The sequence below is a fragment of the Fistularia commersonii genome, chromosome 19, assembly GCF_037954325.1.
Source record: "Fistularia commersonii isolate RoL2024-O1a breed Wild chromosome 19, RoL_Fcom_v1.0, whole genome shotgun sequence".
Classification (NCBI taxonomy): Eukaryota; Metazoa; Chordata; class Actinopteri; order Syngnathiformes; family Fistulariidae; genus Fistularia; species Fistularia commersonii.
In genome coordinates, this window is record NC_141302.1 from 3,812,804 (window position 1) to 3,830,826 (window position 18,023).

Sequence of the window (18,023 nt, forward strand, 5' to 3'; positions counted from 1 at the left end):
CACAGCAAGACAGAGTATATGTGTGTGAATGAGAGGAACTCGGGTTGAATGGTGAGGCTACAGGGAGTGGAGATCAAGAAGCTGGAGGATTTCAGGTACTTAGGGTCAACAGGTCCAGAGCAATGGAGAGTGTGGAAAAGAGGTGAGGAGACAGGTTCAAGCTGGTTGGAATGGGTAGAGAAAAGTGTCAGGGGTACTAGGTGATTGAAGACTATTTGCCAGAATGAAAGGAATGGTGTACAAGACAGTGGTGAGACCAGCGATGCTGAAGGACTATAAACAGTTCCAATAACAAAAAGACAGGAGGCAGAGCGAGAGGTTGCAGAGATGAAGACGCTATGGTTCTCTTTGGGAGTGACCAGGATGAATAGGATCAGGAATGAGTGATGTTTTGGAGAAGGTCAGAGAAGCCAGACTGAGATGGTTGGGTCATGTACAGAGGAGGAAGGTAGACGGATGCTTGAATTGGAGCTGCCAGGCAGGAGGTCTAGAGGAAGATTTATGGACGTAGTGAGAGAGGATATGAAGGTAGTTGGTGTGACAGAGGAGGATACAGAGAATAGGGTTAGATGATACATCCATAACTACAATAATTAAATCATTCAAAAAGGTGCGCTGGAGCTTAGCTGGCACTGACTTTAGCGTTCTCCTCTGGTGACCTTACGTGCTCCACAACTAATGACAAGCTGTTTTGACAGTTCTTTATGTTGCATCTTAAAATGCAATTAAAGATGTGGAACATTCTCACACTATAACTCAGTGTATTCAATTTGTATGATGTTGTTTGTCTTAGTCCAAAATCCAGATACTGCAGGGACAAACAAGGATGGGGTGGGCTCACTATTACAAGCTCTTCAGCTACTCAAAGACAGTCAGATACAATTCTATGACTGTTTCATCACTATATTTCCAAATTGTGCCACTCACAGCATATATTAACAATGCACAAGATAAAGAAAATATCTAATGGCATTTTCCTACACATACATTGCAGACATGGTAGACAACATTGAGCAGCACATCTCAATGTAATTTGTAAATTACCATCCAGCATTTTGACATACTTTAGTGTTATACACACAACTGTTGACTTCATCGGGCCGTGACCTGCAGCTGGGGCTGTTCACGGCCGAATGTGAAGCAGTCAGGATGAGGATCAGCCCCTCCAAAGCCGAGACCATGGTTCCCAGCTGGAAATGGGTGGAGTGCCCACTCCGGGTCTGTCAAGTGGAAAAGTTCAGGTATCTCGGGGTCTTGTTCACGAGTGAGGGAAGAATGGAACATGAGATCCACAGACGGATCTGAACGGTGTCAGCGGTGATGGCGACTCTGCACCAGCGAAGAAGGAGCCGAGCCAAAATGCGACGCTCTAAATTTACCATCTAGGTTCCCACCCTCACCTATGGTCACAAGCTGTGGGTCGCGATCAAAAGAACAAGGCTTGAAATGAGTCTTCTCTGTAAGGTGTTCGGGTTCTTCCATGGAGACAGGCTGAGGAGCTCGACCATCTGGGAGAGGACATCCCAGAGTAGAGTCGCTGCTCAGATGGGCATCTGATTAGGATGCCTCCTTGGTGAGGTGTTCCAGGCATGTCCAACCAGGAGGAGGCCCTGGGGAAGACCCAGGAAATGGTTGGGAGATGTCTCTAGGCTGGCCTGAGAACATCTGAGGTTCCTCTGAGGAGCTGGACCAAGTGCCTGAGGAGAGGGAGGTCTAGGCCAGCTGCTGCCTCCACAACCGGATCCTAGAAAATAACTTTTAATAATTTAAATTTTATGAAACTATGTTTCTCCTCAAGGGGAAGTTTCATCTCTGCATTTTACCCATCATTGATGAACCATGAGCAGTTGGCTGCTATCTAACGCTGCCAGGGGAGCAGTTTGGCGTTCAGTGTCCTGCTCGGCACACTAGGAAGAGCCGGGAATTGAACCAGGAATGTTCGGTTCCAAGGACGATCGCTTCCTCCCGCGTCACATCGCCCGAAGCCTACCCATAAGCGGTAGAAGATGGATGGATGGACACACAACACACTGGAGTCATGTGATAACCAGTACAGCTTGCTGATGTGAATTTCAATAAGGTGCCCCAGAATGCTACACATTGACTTGCCATCAGAGTACACAAATGGATTTGTTATGTTTGCTTTGGGATGTTGCACAAGGCAGATGCATAAGCAATCCGCTGTCTTGTTTACATAGTTATGGAAAGTAACATCCTCCACTCAAATCACAACAAACAAACCATTACGAAAGTGCTCAACAGAAAATCAGGCACTTGGCATTTATCAAATGGACAGAACAGCAAAACACTGACTGCCAATTCTCCCATATACTTGTGTGAAAGAGATCTGAAGTTGTTGCTCGAGACTCCTACTAATAATGGCTGAGGGGCATGGATGCATATACAGAAAAAAGTAGCACGCAGGATGAGCCGATGCAAATTTTAGCAGTGGCCAGCCTGATGCACAAGGATCTTAAAGGACTTTCCCTCATAAACTTACATTAGGAAGGAATAGGAGACCATCTAGTATGGATTAGAAGATCTGGAAGAGGCGGGGAGGTCTCCAATGCCCAGCATGTGTGAAACCCAACGTAGAACAGTAAACACAGAAACCCAGTGGGGTTTTTGTCATTATAAATCTTCTTTTCCTTTTGGGTTTTCCCTCCAGGGGTCGACACAGCAAATCAACTTTCTTCATCAACCCTATTCTGTGGGTCTTTTCTCTCACGCCGACAATTTTCATGTCACCAATTCATCCTCGTCACTCCCAAAGAGAATCTAAACATCTTCGTCCCTGGTACCGACAGAGATGAGGTGGGATGTAATGCTACACAATACATCATTATGTTAAATCAGTGGTTCTTAACCTGGGTTTCGATCGAACCCCAGGGGTTCGGCGGAGGTCAAGACACACACTCGACTCATAAAATTGGTGATGACGCGCCCCACTTGGCCATCACTGGCTGCAGGTGAGCTTGGCCGATCTGTACTGCAAGGATTTTGGCGCGCTCAGTTGTCAACTTGCGACTGATGTGATAGAACGCCGTGTGATTTCTTTCTTAATATTTGAATCCCTTCATACTAATTATGTCGAGCAAAAAAAAAAGGGGTCGGATGAATATGCGCAATATGGATTTACATGTATAAGTTATTCTCCCTTATTCACATGTATAACTTATTCTAATATTTCTTATTCTCCCTTTTTCTCTTATTTTTTACTGTTTATACAATTTTTCTACAAATATCTATTCTTGTTATATTTTTCTTGTAACTCTGGCACAACAATTTCCTTCGACATAAATAAAGTTGTTCTTATTCTTATTCTTAACTAAGAGTGATGGGAGTCAGCGTCCTAACTGTTTTGTTTTTGTATGAAATCATGTTTTTGAACACAGTGATGATGATGCACGGGTCATTTTGTGCAACAGGAAAACATATACCTATGCCTTGAATTTGAAAAAAAAAAAACTACGTTTAATTTTTCCAATAAAGAAGGGTTTGGTGAATGCTCGTATGAAACTAGTGGGTTTCAGCACCTCCAACAAGGTTAAGAATCACTGTGTTGACTTGACATATGTATTTGTCATTATAAATACATTATAAAATTCATGGAGGAGTAAAAAAAACAAACAAAAAAACAAAAACAGACTCATCCTAGACAAAGCAAATACTAATTCTCAACGTAGTAAAGCGGAGTAAGTGTAGAATTAGCAACTTTACGATGGTGTTTGACGCTAGCTTGGCTAAACACTAATATACGCTTTTCTTTGAGAAACAAGGCGTTGTGCACAGGAGGAGTACCGCTTTAAGAGCAGGGCGTTTCTGTGCCTCGGAAATCAGGAAACATGTTCACGTTTGTAAAAAGAAAAAGGCCCGCCTTTAGCTGTCATTTGACCGGTGACCACAGCCGCCGGAGACCGTAGGAGCCACCGACCACCCGTCTCTGGACCCCCCTCCCCGGCCGACTTGCTAGCTGCAGTCGCGGCCATCCATGGCGAATACAACCGTCGTCACGGGTAAATGAACCAGCTTTATTATTTTCTTTTTCTTTTTCTCCCCCTCCTTCTTCTTCCGAGCATGAACGCTAATTCCGTTTGCCACGCTTCTCCCACCACTTCTTAAATTTAAAGTTTTAGAAAAGTGACTTTTGAGGTATTTTACCTTGATAAGGTTGACACCCCCGCAGAATAAGCGCTTCATCAACTCTGCTAAAAAAAAAAAAAGTTAGCGAAGTTGCTACGAAGTGTCTTTTTTTTTTAAATTTCGAGGTTTAAGACGCTCAGTTGACACGCAAACGTACGGTTTACTCAGCTGGAGGATAGTTTGTGACTGCCTGTTTGTAAGTCTGTTAGTTGAACAGAGGATAAACATAATTTTAAACGTATTTGTAATATTAAACAAAATTACGCCGCACCGCTCTTCTTTCGCTAGCTCTCCTAGCTAATATCTAAGCCACCGGGTTATCTTGTAGAATTTCCCACACCCTGTAGTTCGCCGCTGTCATTTTCTGTTTTAATAATTCGTTAACAGTCAGCGCGGAATATTTCCTCAGTTGTTTTTATGGATGGAATCAGTGTCAGATTATCAAAATGATATTCTGTAATTTCCTGAATGAGCTCGAATCTGGAGCCCAACTTGCTTTTCACCTTTGTGTAGAGAAATTAAACACTGGCATCGACTTTCAGGGGTCAATGTTTTGTATACCATTTTATTACAAAAACTAGCTTTTATAATAAGAAAAGGGATATCTAGCTTCTTAGATGTCATTGTTTTTTTTTTTTACAGATACCAAGAAGTGTGTTTGAAGCATGCTGTGTTACCGAGAAAGTCAAGTTTGACCTGTTGGTTATTGTCCTTGTGCTGGTCTTACAAGGAGTGATGAAAGTCTCACATGTTGCTTTGCTAAAGGATAGCAACAAGTCCTTTTAATATTTGGAAAAACAGGATAGAATCGATCGTTTAAGGCTTGAAAAGTCATTTTTGTCTTGTTTTTGAAATATAGACCAGGATTTCTCTAACTCAAAGGGAATAATCGATGGGTTTATGTCAAGAACTGTGGAAAATACATTATTCTGGCCTCAGTTCTTGCTCATTCCCTGATGCCCGGGTTTCTAAACAACCTTTTAGGCAGAAATGTTTCCATTTTCCACGGGGAGTCAAATGGAGACTTCAGGTTGCAGAAGACCAAGTCCAAGTCTTGAATGGTCATTGAATGTAGTCGTACAAGGTGTTGTTTTGGAAGTGACATGGCACCAAGTGGGTTATTAACTCCTCTATTTGTATGCTTTGTCTCCTCATTCATAAAAAGTGACCACAGAAATGAGACGATACACAAGCCTCATAAAGGAAACAAAACATTTTCCTCTATCATGTATTTGAGTCTTTTCAGCCGAATCAGTCATTTTCCTTGTACTGCACAAATAGCCTTCTATCATGGTTCTGTCATTTACCTTTCTTATTTTCCATGTTAGAAACAAACAACCCTATTTTTTAGATTGTTTCCATCACGTTGTGTGGCGCTGTCCCCGGTTCTGAATTAAGTTTGCCTGATTGCTTTCCAGGGATATAGAACATTGAACCCGATTCTATTTCTCCTGCATTATTTGGATTGAAAATGAAGGACAAGTTAAATTTCTCACAGGGACAGGTTTACATTATCTTTTGACAATTGTCCTGTCATTGTATTTAGTTTAATTGTCTTGATCTTTGGAAGTCTCCCAGTTGTTTGAATTCCCTATAACCTCTATTATCTATGTCTTGTAGATAAGATTTTGTGGTCTGAAACCCCAAATTGCATGAAGACACTGATTTTTGTGACAAATCTGTGCTGCGATTTTTGAATGTCTGAGACTATAATCAGGGTCACCACATGATGAAGGTGTTGGCCTGGCTAAACTAATGTTTTTTTAAGGACTGTTTTTTTGCATAATGTGCACAGACAGAACATGAATATGAAGGAATTCTTGTCATCAGGTAAAATCTCAGCTGTTATCATATGAGTTGGATGATAGCCATCTGCTTCAATTTATAGATGTTCTAATTCTTAACTGCCCTATTAGTCACATCAGTCAGGAATTTTGATATATGATTGATTGCATCCACTGTGTGTGTGTGTGCGCGTTTAGTGTGTTTTCATCAAAAGTATTGGATAGTTTATGCTGTCTATGTAGTTTATGCTCTCACTTTAAATGCGCATTTATATTGTAAGTGCAGTTTTAGTATGACACCCATATACACTGGGCTTGATAAGGTCAAGGTTAGGAGCAGCTACCTGGGGTTTAGGAGCAACCCACGGAGGCAAGAAAGGTCTGCAGCCAGTTGTTGAAATAATCACCAGGAACTGCAGGTCAAAAGGACCAGACAAGGCATTGATCAATATGGACTTAAAACTAGATCGTAAAGGGAATGTAACAGGTGTACAATTTCCCAATCAGGGGAAGCATAAATTATGTGAAATTAGCCCAGTGGTTAGCCGTTGATGCTGATGAGTGAACATCAGTTTGGTTTTTTTGGGAGCTGGTTCCTTTGCAATCACTGGCCTCTCTGTTATCTCATCCTGTAATTTGTTCACAGCAGACATTGGGATGGAGGAATTTGACCTGTTGGCTGAAGGAATGTGGCTGTTTGCCATATTATAGTTGCCTAGAGATACTTGCACTCCTGCTTAGCAGCACTTGAACAAATGTGAATATAAATAGAGAAGAAAATATACAGTTGCCTTTATTTAAAATGATCCAGATTTTTGATTGAAAGTATTAATACCAGCCTTTTAGTGCTGTATTGTATTGCCCGGTCTCATTCCTTAATGACTGGTTTGTTGGATTTGGGGGATCTATTGACTGAAATGGCATGTGAGATTCGTAATCTTTTCTTTAGTTTTCTTTAATGAGCAGCTTCTCTTCCACCGACTCTGCAGTGTTTCTGTAGAAAGATTGATGGCTTGCAGGTTAATATTTATGGGCTGTTCAGTGATCTCCAACATGACAAAAGCATTAAGTTGGATTAAAATATTTTTTTTTTGTGTCAGGTTGAGTGATACTCTTCCTGTCCACGTAGTATCTTTAAAAATATATGAAATACAGTATTCACAATTTTATATCTTCTATTGTCTCTAATTATTGTCTGTAACATTGATTGGATTTTATGGAAATAATTTTGAAGTATAGATAAAATCCCCAAGCCACAGCAACTCCATTCCATATGCCTAGTGCAGGTGGAAGTTAATGACCATGAATTGGGTCTAAAAATATGCAATTTGCCATTTCAATTGTAATGCCCTTGTGAATTCAACAAACTTTGATTTTGAAAGTCTAAACCTAATGCTTGAATGAAACCTACATGAAAAAAAAAAAAAAAAACATCATCTAACTTATTAACTGATCTAACCTTGATTCTTTCTTCGGAAAAAATGAGGTACAGTTAATTCTTAACTTCATTCATATGTTGCTGGATGCCTGCAGAGGTCTTGAACAAACCAAGGGCAAGGTAATCAGATGGTTGCAGTGTGTAGCCTTACCAGTAAATGCCAATAAATCTGACACATTGTTAGTTGAATTTTACCTTTTGATATCTGGATCATGATCCAATAATGCAATCACTAACTGTTTTGTTATCATGACATTTTGGTATTGTGAAGGTTTCAGAAGTGTTGCTGAGAAAAGCCTCATCTCAAGTTAAAAATCAAGTGCATTTGTGACTGGACGTCACTGTCTGACTGAATTAAGAGTGTGTTTATCTCTCTGGGGCCTAGGGTTAATATGACAGAACGGTATCATATGACTTCATCTGGAATAATACGCTGCCAGTTTGGGTCAGTGGGTCTCAAATTAGCTTTCCTCCCTGCACATAATTTCCTTCAAACGATGAAATGGGTAAGTCTTAATCAGACACCCATGAGCCATTAATATTTAGGACACAGCTTCAGGTCACAGATCTTCCTCTCACTATGTTGAAATTTGTTTAGCATTGGGCAACCAGGATGTTTCAGATGGACATAAGAATGGAAGATTATGACCAGAAAACATTGTGCAAGTAAAACCTCCATGCAAGGGGAAAAAAGGCAGTTTCCATTTCCTTTTCTGGAAGATGACTAACAGAGGAATTGAAAATATATGTATCGACAAATCTTAAATATCAGATAACAAGCAAAAGTTCACCAAAAGTGATCACACCTTTGTGCCAAGGAAGCTGAATGTTTTGATAAATGTATTGCAACGGCCCATATAACACCTCCGACATGAGATAAGACTAATTCGCATCGCATTCATTTATTATTAGATGCTTTGCATGGCTTTGGTGATGTTTATTTCCAAGTTGACTTGAATAATTATTCTTAGTCATTCTATACTTGTTCTGGTTGAGATGCGTGCTTTTTTTATGCTTTGATGTATATGATTCTGTGGCAGGAATATTTTGAAAGAAATTTAGCGCATAACAAAATATTCCTCCTTGGCTTGTCTGAAGCTGGTAAACAACAGATGTTGCATCATGTGATGTGGTGTTTGGTACCATGCGGTTTTAATGCTGATATTAGCAGACAGGAGTTGATGCATCCTCTTTTGTAACCTTTTTCCATTGTGCTTGTATATCGGCCGGCCGAATGAACAGCCTTATTCGGTCAGTTTCAAAGGCAGCTTCACTAAATCTGGGATGCAGGAAGACCTGGATTAAGTTCATATTTCCACTGCACGCCAAAAGCATGCCACCAGAAGAGTTTGTCAAGGGAAGCAAAGGAAATGTTTAACGGAAAAAGCAATAGAGACAGCTGAACTTAACCTGGCATTGTAACTTATTCAGGCCAAAATATTAAAGATTACCGCGGGTTTGTTATTGTAGTGACTGATTTTATGCTATTTTGTGAAATAAGCTGCTGCTGAAAAAAACCTGTGGAGAAACTTTCAAGCAGTCAGTAGAAGTTTTGGGGTAAACCCAAATAAAACACAAGGAAATGAAAGTGGCAGAATGGATATTTTGGCCATTCAACTTCTCTCAGTTCAAATGGTGTTTCAGTTAAAGCATTTTACACTGTGGAAAGAAATCTCAAGAATTTGCAAGGGGAGTACCAACCTCCAAAGGAAACATTAATTGACTATTTTACAAATTGTTTGGATGTTCCATTCAGTTTGAATATAGCATAAACATGATATGCATTACATTGACTGATTTATTTATTTATTGTGAGGTCATTTTTTGGCACTTTTGCCCTAGAGCAAGAATGAATGAATGAATGAATGAACGAACGCCTTTATTGTCGTTGCTCTGAAGTACAATGGTATTTGCATTTCTGCATCTCTTACCGTGGTGATAAAAAGAAATACTCACACATTGACTCACATAAAAAAATAAGTAAAACCATATTCATCAAAAGGCAGAGTACTAATTGCACTTGAGGTAAATACCATCTAAAACAGCACTTGTGGTCTAAAACCTACTGTTTCACTTGGTTCTATTGCACTTCTGGTACAGGACAAAAATGAGATTGTGATTGTTATCCTTGTGCACTATTGTTTGTACATTGCGCTGTTGTTTGTCTGATAATTTATTTTGGATTTTTTTAAATTCATTTTTTTTTAGAGACAATTCTATAGATATGGTCTTTTTGTGTATTGTATCAGTATGGTCTGGCATTTTGCACAACAGTAAGTGGGGAAATAAAACAGATGTCATGATTTGTTTGACATGCCATGAAATTTTCTGTTTGGAGCTATTGGTTTGGAGTTTTAGCTCCTGGAGCCTGCGGTATATTTTGTATTTTGCTACTTGAATTCAAATGCAGACCCAGAAAACTGAGGTCAGCATGTAATCTGGGGAAATACTGTCATGCACGGGATGCATCATTCATATCATGATAGCGTGTGAGTTGTATTTAATCATATTGCCAAGTTCATATTGTTACTTGGAAGAATGAAGCTTCCAAGCCAAATGCATACAGATTGCTAAATCTTTCTGTTCTTTTTTTTTTCCTCTCCGGGAATATTATAGATCAGGTAACCACTTTTATTATATGTAACAAAAGGCAGTCCTGAATCTGAAACATATACTCAGTGGCTTGATATGCTCCATGTATGCACATGATTATCACAGGTAAATATATATACAAAGACATCTTTGGAAACTTTTTTTATATGTTGCACAGTATTTAAGTAATTTAGCTCATTGACTTCCCTATGGCCTCCAACATCTTCTGTTGTCACCGTGAGAATGATGACACAACTCTAAATCCTCCTCAAGCACTTTGAAATTGGCTCTTCCATATTTTTTCTTGGTCTTTTTAAAGCTTTTAGTACAATTACCTGGTGATAAATTAGAAGGCATTTTAAGTCATATCCCATCTTTAGGAAATGGGATGGAGCCAAGGCTGCGGACTATTGTTGTCATCACAAGCGTCATCTAGATATGAACACGTTTACACACAGCGGTCACAGGAGGGTCAGTGAGCAAACAATGGCCTGACTATGTGTTCAGCCAGGGAGCTGGGACAATGGCAGAGCACACATGCCTGTATGCATCAGCAGGCACATGGCTGAATATGCAGATAACATTTTACATAGTGTCCCACGGAGCAAAACCACATGAGAATTGGATTTAGTTTGGCGGTGGCTGAGAGTCTGTACAAACTGACCTCCAATGACAGTCAGGCTGACTGTCTTCCTTTCTTTGACTCTTTCTGTTTCGATCTGTTTCTCTCCCAGACACACACGCACTGCGAACAGGAAATTATACAAAGGCTTGCTTGTGTGTCTTGCTGGAATGCCTCACGAGGTTCACCAACAGGAGGAGCCATGAGAGCTTTCGCCTGTAACTGACCACCAGTGACAAACTGTTGGACTAGTGACCGGGCTGGTTTCTAGAAATGTAACCCCAAAGAGGAAATGAAATGTGATTGCTCAAGCTACTGGGAAAATATCAGTTATCATCTATTTGTTACACAGACACACTTGTTAGTAAAAAAAAATGTTGTAAAGGTGCGACCGAAATATAATTGTGGTTTGTAATGGTTCCAGCTGTAAATACCTGTTTATAGGGTAATGCAGTTGTGATGGACAGGCTGACAGATGAGGTTAGACAGGAATCTCCATGGACCATGATGTTTGCAGATGACACTGTGATCTGCAGTGAGAGCAGAAAACAGGTTGAGGAAAATCTAGAGAGGTGGAGGTATGCGCTGGAAAGGAGAGGAATTAAAGTTAGTCGCAGCAAGATAGAATATATGTGTGTGACTGAGAAGAACTTGGGTGGAACGGTGAGGCTGCAGGGAGTAGAGATCAAGAAGTTGGAGGATTTCAGTTACTGCGGGTCAACAGGTCCAGAGCAACGGAGAGTGTGGAAAAGAGGTGAAGAGACGGGTTCAAGCAGGTTGGAATGGGTGGAGAAAAGTGTCAGGGGTACTAGGTGATAGAAGACTATCGGCCAGAATAAAAGGAATAGTGTACAAGACAGTGGTGAGACCAGCGATGCTGAAGGACTATAAACAGTTCCAATGACAAAAAGACAGGAGGCAGAGCGAGAGGTTGCAGAGATGAAGATGCTAAGGTTCTCTTTGGGAGTGACCAGGATGGATAGGATCAGGAATGAGTCTATCAGAGGAACGGCTCATGTTCGATGTTTTGGAAAGAAGCTCAGAGAAGTGAGACTGAGATGGTAGGGTCATGGACAGAGGAGGGATAGGGAATATAGAGGTAGACCGATGCTGGAATTGGAGCTGCCAGGCAGGAGGTCGAGAGGAAGACCAGGGAGAAGCTCTAAGAGGGGATATGAAGGTAGTTTGTGTGAGAGAGGAGGATACAGAGAATAGGGTTAGATGGAGAAGGTTGATTTGCTGTAGCGACCCCTGAAGGGAAAAGCCAAAAGGAGAAGAAGACAAACTGATTCAGTAATTTTCCAAGAAAAGAGATCTTTGATATATTTTTTCCTTTTATGTATCACAAAAGATGCAGTTAATGAACAACTTGTTTCTTTAAGAGCAGTCGGAGAATACTGTTACCTTTTTGTCATTTCATATTTTATCAGAGATTGAGACAGTCTTTATCCAGAAAGATGTGTAAAATCATAAAACTAAGTGCAATAAAATGTATGCGGAGTTCCTGAGCTGTTACACACACTCCCAGTAACCTCATACTGAAGCTAACTAATGGATCTGAAGTCCAGTCGTGCAGGAGGCTGAGCCAATGGCGGCTCCACTTATTGTCCATGTTTTTGGTGTTTTATGTTTCTCCCGATAGCTTTAGTCGGTTGCGTAGAGAGCACTTCAGATATTATGAAACCGGACACATTTGAACTGGAGCTTGCTGTATATGCTCCCACCCTCCACACTGGGGAAAAAAAAAGCGCAACAGTTTTACTTGATTTCTTAAATCCTAACAAAATACTGACAATTCTGTTAAGGTTTTGAAAATACGGTAGTAAATTCCAAAATTTTATTTTCCTCCAGAAGTATGTCTTCTGGTACATGAGAATGTCCTTTCTTGGTGTTTGTCAAACACACATGGTAATGCTCAAGTGTGAGGTAAGTGATAGTCAACTGTGGGGTATCTTGAATGTCCTAAATATCCATACTGAAATTAAGAAGTGAGGGAAAACTTTTATCCACTGTAATCTATATCAGTAATTTCTTTGTGCTTATTTTGGCTTGTGTGTGTGATTGTAACCAGCCTTGAATTGCCATAACTGATGAATGAACCATCACACTGCACATGAACCATACCGCTTTTCACTACATGAATTTCTTAGTGGTGATCCATTATTATAATACCCTGGACAGTAACACACATTTTCTTGAAAAATGCTGTACCTTACACCAGTTAAAGTATGTGAGGGGGAAAATACACGACCGCCTAATACATTTAGATAGAAAAAGTCTACTACGCTGCCCTCCTCCTCACCTTTCCTTTCATTTCATATTCATATCACCTTCTCGCCCTCCCTGCCACCATCATTTACACCAGATGAATCAAAGTTGTGAAGGAGGCTGCCGCAGAGATTCGGCTGAGCCGTTAGCGTGGAGAGACAGCAGCAGACTTGATTGATCCCAGAAGAGAACATGAAAGCACTGTCATGTTTCAGCTGATCGCATTTAAATCCCTCTCAGCTGCCGTGGTTGGTCCTTAACTGTACCCTCACACTCTTGAGACGAGGTAGCTGTGAAGGGCATAGTAGCAACACTAATAATAATAATGATATAATCATAACTTGTATATCTTTCCCCCCCACCACTGTTGCATTCAAAGATTATCATTGCATTTAACAAGTAAATATATTTCTTCTCCCTCTTTGTCCTTTCACTGGCTGGTGGGAATTCAGACGCCGGAGGTAAAGTCGGAGAAGGACACAACCCGGACTACACCGCCTTTGTGCTTGTGCCGGTCTTTTTCCTTCTGGGCCTACTCGGGGTGGTAATCTGCCACGTGTTGAAAAGGAAGGGCTACCGCTGCACCACTGAAGCGCAGGATGAAGAGGAGGAGGAAGCCTGTAATGAAGAGGATAGGGATCCTGAACTGGGCGGAGGTAAGGAAATGTCAAATTGGAAAAGGGGGACAGAGTTTGAAAGTAGGTTACATCTTTGGCTTGAGCTTCCATATTTGTCATTCGATTGCAAAGGACTGGAGGTCAGCATCGTGCAGCGGACTCTCTGGGAGCAAACACCTGTTTGTGTTACTTACTCACAGGCTTGCTCTGCATTCCTTTATCTAATGAGTGGATGTTTTGCCAAGCTCGAGGACAGTTAAGAATAGACTAGATATGAATGTTGCCAAGTACTCATATACTGTCACTATTTCTTGGCTTCAGACTGGCCTGATCTGACATTATGTTTGTCAGACATGCAGAAGCGTCTTTTATTTTTTTTTCTATGAATAACACATCATCGAGAGCACTATCTCTGAACCCTGTGAAATAACGTCAGCCTCCAAACCCTCAACCATGTGTGATTTTCTCCGTTGGCAGTGGATCCCCAGGTGGTGAAAGTGTATAGTTGTCTTGATGGATTTGGGCAAGGAGTTAGCAGTAATTTAAGCATTACCACTTTCCATCTTTAGGTGTGGAAATCAATTCATAACGGTATTTTCATCAGACCAGATCCTTAATTAAATACTAAATCTCCTCCTTTCATGATGTCTCTGTTTTGACTCCTGTTGCAGTTGTTGTTCATCTTCTGTTTAAAGGCTGAACAAAGCAATGTTAAACTTCCACTAATCAAAGGGTTAAATCATACCCAACTGGAAAGCTTTTCTTTGGAAAGTGGGAGTTGTAGCTTTTAGGAACGGATGTTCATTTGGACCAGGAAGGCATTTGGCATCAGGTCTTGCATGTCCTGAGACAACATGGGGCGTGGCTTCTGGGGTTTGGAGGAAAAAAAAAAAAAAGCTCAGTAGACCTTCTCGAGGTCACAATGATAGTTTAACAAAATGATGTTTTTTAATACTTCTCAGCTTCACTGTGTAACTTGTAACTTTGGTTGGCCTTCTTTTATTTTTCCCTGTGATATCCATCTTTTTACATTTCAATTTTTGTGAGTGCTGTGCAATCCATGTTAAGACAAAAGGAAGGCAGACAGTACATTCCTGTGTGCAGATCTGAATGATCTGAGTTGACTGTAAATGCTATGCTGCTGACATTGTTGAGTCCATATGACTATGTTTCTCACTTTCCTATAATTGTATAGTATAGCTGACCTGCCTGGTAATTTTCTGTCTGGCAGATCACATTTCCCCTATTTCTGACCAGAAATTATCAATTTTCAGTAGTCATAGAAGCATGCTTGCTGTTACTTGTTGCATAAAGAAGACAATTAGCTATTGAAAATGTACAGGCACAAAACAACATGTCAGCAGCTAGTCCTATGTTAAGAGGGATTGTGTGAGTATGTGTGTGAGTGAAAGAACCCAACCCTCTCTGTCTCCTATATGTTGAAACAAAAGCTCAAGGAAAAAAAAAAACCTTGTTTGTGTTTTCAGACCTCACTCGTTCAATAGATCCAGTCCTCTCCAGTTTCAATGATCAAGTTTCCTTTATGCCTTCTCCCTCTCTTTCTGTTTTGTCTCATAGTGACCCATCTCAGTGCATTTGACATTTGCTGGCTGCAGCTGTTCAAATGCAGCCTAGCTTGTACAGGGTTCTTGTAAATTGCAGAGACGCGAGTGCTTGCTATGAGCTGGGGAAACTGGAAGCCACAGGGGAAAACATAAAGAAACGTTTCCCAAGGGATGGGTGGACTCAGAGTGGCTACTTCATAAGACATTCTTTTGTTTTGTTTTTTTTTTGAGCGACACGTGATATGGTTACAGATTCATCTGATTCGAAGCTGACCCATGATACAGCTGTTTAGACATTTCAGTCAGGACTGACATTCCTCCTCCAGCAAGGCAAAAATATTCAATTCTTTCATAATATCATGGCAGAGTACCTCAGCGCTGGCCTCAAGAATTGAGAGTACCATGCTCAGACATGTTTTTCATCTGTCAGCTAATGGTAATAAACTAGCGAGGCTTAGGCATGCTTTTCGCCTGTTTGGCAAGATACTGTGCGAAAATCCAGGATTATGCGATGTGTTGGTTTATATGATTAAACCAGTCACTGTTTGTATTCCTGGTCAAGTTTAACAATAAAACTTTTATGACTACTGTCCTCAAGTTAACCAGTGCACTGATGATTTATGTGGCCATGGACCGACAGCAAACTGTCCCACCAAGACCCCAGTTCATTGAGTTCATAGGGCTGGAGCTGTATGACATTTTGATATGTTTCAGCTTTACTATTGATGAAAGACTCGACTAAAGACTAATATTATCATAATTATTGTTACTTCTTATGTGGATCAGAAAATTTAAACAAGACGTTGCAAGCTTATTTATTACATTTTTAACCTTTCGAGGAACATAATATCACTAAAATAGAAAAGTGTTGCTTGCTTTTGTGAAAGTCAAAGGCCTTTTTATTGAATTTAGGTGAAGCAGTCAGGTTTTTATTATGTCTTGGACTTAAAAAGAAATTGAATACTCAGCTGCTGAGGTTGGTTAAAAGTGCTTACCTTGGTTTCACACATTCCTATGATATTTCTCAATACAGTGACTGGATTCTTTTCACAGAAATGCCCAGACTTTTTATTTGAAAGTGAAATCGGGAGGATTTTTAAAATTGTATTTCCTCCCCTCACTTGCTTTGAAGCTATTATGCATTTTGCAGATATGATTTCAATAAAACTATCAGCAGATTATTTCACTGTTTGTGTGAAAAATGGTCGTCAGGGAGTCGTAAATCCAGTGTTACTTATTTCAAACAGTGGAACCAAAAAAAAAATAGATCTGACTGGTTCACAGACCTCGGGCTGTGTTAAATCTAATCAAGGTGTTAAATCTAACCGTTCCCGCAGCTGCTTTGAACTATATCGCATGTTTAACTTTACCCTGCATTTTAAAATGTTGATGTTGTTTTTGTCAGACATGTGTGACAGAAATGATTTTTGCTTGTTCTTGCAGAGCTCAATGACACCCTCAGTGATAATGACACAGTTGGACAGATTGTCCACTGCATCATGAAAAACGAAGGTATGGCTCTGACTTCCTCTCTCTGATTTCATGGAACCCTGTTTTGTGTTCGTTATTTTCTTAGTTTGTTAAGAGTATGACGTTTTCATTTCTAACAGCTTTTACATTATGCTGAAGTTGTTTTTAATCCATATCTTCAATATGGATCGGCTCTTAGTCATTCAGCATCCGTCCTCCTGAGATGTTATCACAACTACCATTGTCAGACACTATCCGGGAAGTTGGTGTGTCTCTCCTTTAGAGTAATGTTGGACATTTGCCTTTTCATGTGAAGCACTGCGAATATTTTTGGAATTTATTTAATTACTGAAGATTTTAAAATCATGAGTGCCTTGGTTGGTGAATTAAACAGTGAAATGACAGGAAGCTGTATGTTGACTTGATGATTCAATTTCATAACAGAAAATACAGTGTTTATGCTCAGAACAAATCTCAAGTCAGGCTATATTGTCACATTTCATAGACACAAGCTAGCTTCCCCTGTTCATTTAAATCAGATAAATCTAAAACTCCCTAACTTTTAAGGAAGAAACATCAGATGATGTATCCCTCTGACAGATTGACCAGACCTGTAACAGGTGGCACATGTACAGAGGAGAAAAACAATAATCATAACCAAGATCATGTGAATTTTAATATTCTAGGTTATGGTCAACTTCAGTATTTGTTTACAGTGCTGAGGTTTTGTAAGCTGGGAGCATCTGATTGACAAAAATCACAAGCAATAATTGTGTTCACAATTGAATATAATTTATTAATGTCTATTAAAATTGCTGTGTTGATTACACTGAATGTGCATTTTTTTTTTTTTTTTAATATACATGTGTTTTTTTAGTCTGTTGGAAATTGCTAATAACATTTAGGATTGACCAGACAATAACTCCCTATTATCCTACCCAAATGACTTATATTTGGTTTAAGTTCTCCCACTGTCAGCTGCAAGAAAAGAACTTTGAGCTGACAATTCACCACCGCCTTCTTTCCAGAAATAGTGTTAGTGATGGACTGGAGTTTCCTTAAATGACTCATCCCCTGAACGTACGCCGGGGGACATGACTTGATTCAGTATTCGTACCATGGAAACAGCCGGTATTACAGTTGACCGAGCCAAGGATTATACTACGTTTTCCACACACGCGTTACATTACGCCACTTGTTTAAAATAATTCAGCCAAGCTCATCAAGCTTTTGGCACATTTCAACTTTATATTTGGAAGGACCAGAGAAAGTTATGTATGTAAATATATATATGAAATTAAAAGGACTGACAGTTTGTTTAATTTAATAGACAAAAGAACTGAAGTTGAGATGCCAGGATCTAACGCAGAGTAGCCACAGACTGCCATCTACTGATCATCTAGAAAATACAGCCATACACTGAGTTCTTCGCATTCTGGGGCAGGTTTAATATTATTACTCAATAGACTGCAAACATTTGCAAGTTTGCTTTGGTGCTCAAACTTTTTTGGAGATTACATCATG

At 40.0% G+C, this 18,023-nt stretch overlaps 1 protein-coding gene across 2 annotated transcripts in view; it reads left to right on the forward strand.

Annotated features, from left to right (window-relative positions):
- The first annotated feature begins 3,885 nt into the window (after window positions 1-3,885).
- rell1 (RELT like 1) overlaps window positions 3,886-18,023 on the forward strand; it is a 28,050-nt gene continuing 13,912 nt past the window's right edge. The window contains exons 1-3 of one of the 2 annotated variants that reach the window (XM_086166362.1): window positions 3,886-4,016; window positions 13,300-13,503; window positions 16,473-16,541. In XM_086166362.1, coding sequence (XP_086022488.1) covers window positions 3,992-4,016; window positions 13,300-13,503; window positions 16,473-16,541 — 298 coding nt within the window. In that variant the 5' untranslated portion in view covers window positions 3,886-3,991. The remainder of the gene's footprint in view (window positions 4,017-13,299; window positions 13,504-16,472; window positions 16,542-18,023) is intronic. The other variant, XM_086166364.1, reaches the window with a different exon arrangement.